This window comes from Lipotes vexillifer, unplaced genomic scaffold (genome assembly GCF_000442215.2).
Source record: "Lipotes vexillifer unplaced genomic scaffold, Lipotes_vexillifer_v1.1 scaffold370, whole genome shotgun sequence".
In the NCBI taxonomy this organism is placed as follows: domain Eukaryota; kingdom Metazoa; phylum Chordata; class Mammalia; order Artiodactyla; family Lipotidae; genus Lipotes; species Lipotes vexillifer.
The window spans coordinates 1,563,826-1,566,401 of NW_006772699.1; the positions used below are offsets into that span (position 1 = coordinate 1,563,826).

Sequence of the window (2,576 nt, forward strand, 5' to 3'; positions counted from 1 at the left end):
ACCCTCACTGGGAGAAAAAATTCACAAATCACAGAACGTATTGCAAAGAGGAACTTTTTCAGAAGTAATTAGGTGCCAACTCCTCTCTAACCGCCAAGACAGTGGAGTTCTGACCTACTCTGTTTTCCTTCTGATGATTAAGGTCTGCCCTGTGCTGGGTCAGCCACAGCCCTGAGGATCGCTAGAGCGGAGCATGTAAGCCTGAGGGGACAGAGGAAGGATGCACTTAGTATCAGGCCCATGTTAATCACAGCAGCTCACTGTACTCACAGGGTGGAGAGGTGAGACATATTACTGAAGGTGTAGTTGGTCAGCACGCCAATGCTGTTGTTGCTCAGGTCACTAGGAAAAGCAAGCAGAAGGGTCACATTGTACTGTTAGCTGCATCCAGCGGGGGTCATTCCCAAGTTTCACACATGCATGCATGCCTGCTATCCATCCATCCACCCACCCATCCGTCTGCCCGCCTGCCCACCCATCCATGCATCCATTCATCCATCCACCCATCCACCTGTCCATATGTGCGTCCACCCATCTGCCCGTTCATCTATCCATCTGTCCGTCTTCCCATTCATCTGCCCATCTGTCCATCTGTCCATCTACCCATCCATTTGTCCACCCACTTATCTTCCCATCCATCCATCCACTTATCTTTCCATCCATCCATCCACCCATCCATCCATCCAACCATCTGTCCATCCGCCCATCCATCTGTCCATCCACTTATCTTCCCATCCATCCATCCATCTATCCATCCACCCATCCACCCATCTGTCCATCTGTCCATCCACCCACCTGCCCATTCATTCGTCCACCCACCCATCCATCCATCCACTGGTCTGTCTTTCCATACACCTATCTGCCTATCTGCCCATCCATCCATTCACCCACCCCCCCCCACCTTCCCATCCATCCATCCATCCATCCATCCATCCACCCCCTCCACCCACCTTCCCATCCATCCATCCATCCATCCACCCATCCAACCATCTGTCCATCCGCCCATCCATCTGTCCATCCACTGATCTTCCCATCCATCCATCCATCCATCCATCCATCCATCCATCCATCCATCCATCCATCCATCCACCCATCCGCCCATCCGCCCATCTGTCTATTCACCCGTCTGCCCATTCATCTATATATACATCCATCTGTCCACCCAGCCATCTGTCTGCCCATCCATCCACCCATCCACTCATCCTCCCCATATGTCCATCAGCCCACCATCCATCTGTCCATCCACCCATCTATCATCCATCCACCCATCCGCCCATCTATTCTCCCATCTGCCCATTCATCTATACATACATCCATCTGTCCACCCAGCCATCTGTCTGCCCATCCACCCACCCATCCACTCATCCTCCCCATATGTCCATCAGCCCACCATCCATCTGTCCATCCACCCATCTATCATCCATCCATCCATCTGTCCATCTGCCACCCATCTGTCCATCTGTTGGCCCAGCTGTCCATCCATCCATCTATCCACCCATCCATCTATTCACCTATCCACCCATTAGTCCAAATGTTCATTTTTTTTTACTGAAGATTTATTCAATCAGTCATTCCACCAATTGTCGTTCATTCATTCAGCTAGCTATTCAAACATTCAGTGGTGTCTAGCCATCGATTTGATTCTACCAGTAAAACATAACACATAAGGTAGCAATTTCTCCTTGTTGTAGTGCTTTTTCCCCCTGATCAATTCTTCTCCTCATAGCCCCTCCACCGGCCCTCTCTTCCAGCATTCATTTATCCCATCTAATCAGATCCTCTCTTGGGGGAATGAGGTTGGTGGGAGTGTGGTCCTTTGCCAACTGCAAGCTCCAGCTTCTCCCCGGGGATAAACATCCAGAGCAGTGTTTTTCAGCATCAGCTGTACATTAGCATCATCTGGGGAGCTTTAGTTCTCCGAGGCCTAGGTTTCAGGCCCAGATATTCCGATTTTACTGGTGTAAGGCAGGCTTGAGCATCAGTATTTAAAAGAAACCCCAAACTACTGTGATATATAATCAGCTGAGGTTGAGGGCCACTGCTCTGGGGCTCCCTGCCCCCTACGCAGATGGGGCACCTTTCAACAGCACTTGCCCAAGGATCCTGGGTGCCCTCTTGGCAAGGCAGTGAGGGACGAAGCTCAGGGACTCCCCAGCTTCCTGGGCCCTGCCCATGCCCAGCAGCCCTGCTCCTCATTCAGAGGTTTTCCTGGGTTTTGGCCAACCTGGAGCCAGGAGCGGCTCCCACCTGAAAGAACCTCAATTTGAACCAGCTGCTTAGAACATTTTCTAAGTAACTAAAGGAGGAGGAAGAAGAAATGCCAAATTTATGCTTTTGGCAAAAAACCTAAGCGCAGCCACAGCTTGCAAGAAACTGAGGGATCTCGGGAATTTAATTGGGAGACCAGAAGGTCAGAGGCTCCAAGCCAAGGAGGAAGGTGCCACAGGTGGCCAATGAGGCCTGGATCTGGGTACTTCTGCATGAAGTCCTCACTGGGTAAGACCTGGCACATCCGGCCAGCCCATCCTTCCCAGCTGCCTCTTGCCGCTCCACCCAGGGGGAAAAGTGCAGGAATG

General features: G+C 51.4%; 1 protein-coding gene across 1 annotated transcript in view; it reads right to left on the minus strand.

Moving 5' to 3' along the window:
* Positions 1 to 2,576, minus strand: part of SLIT3 (slit guidance ligand 3) — a 627,706-nt gene that overhangs the window by 66,906 nt on the left and 558,224 nt on the right. The window contains exon 22 of the mRNA XM_007447825.1: positions 271 to 342. Within this exon, the coding sequence (XP_007447887.1) occupies positions 271 to 342 (72 nt within the window). The remainder of the gene's footprint in view (positions 1 to 270; positions 343 to 2,576) is intronic.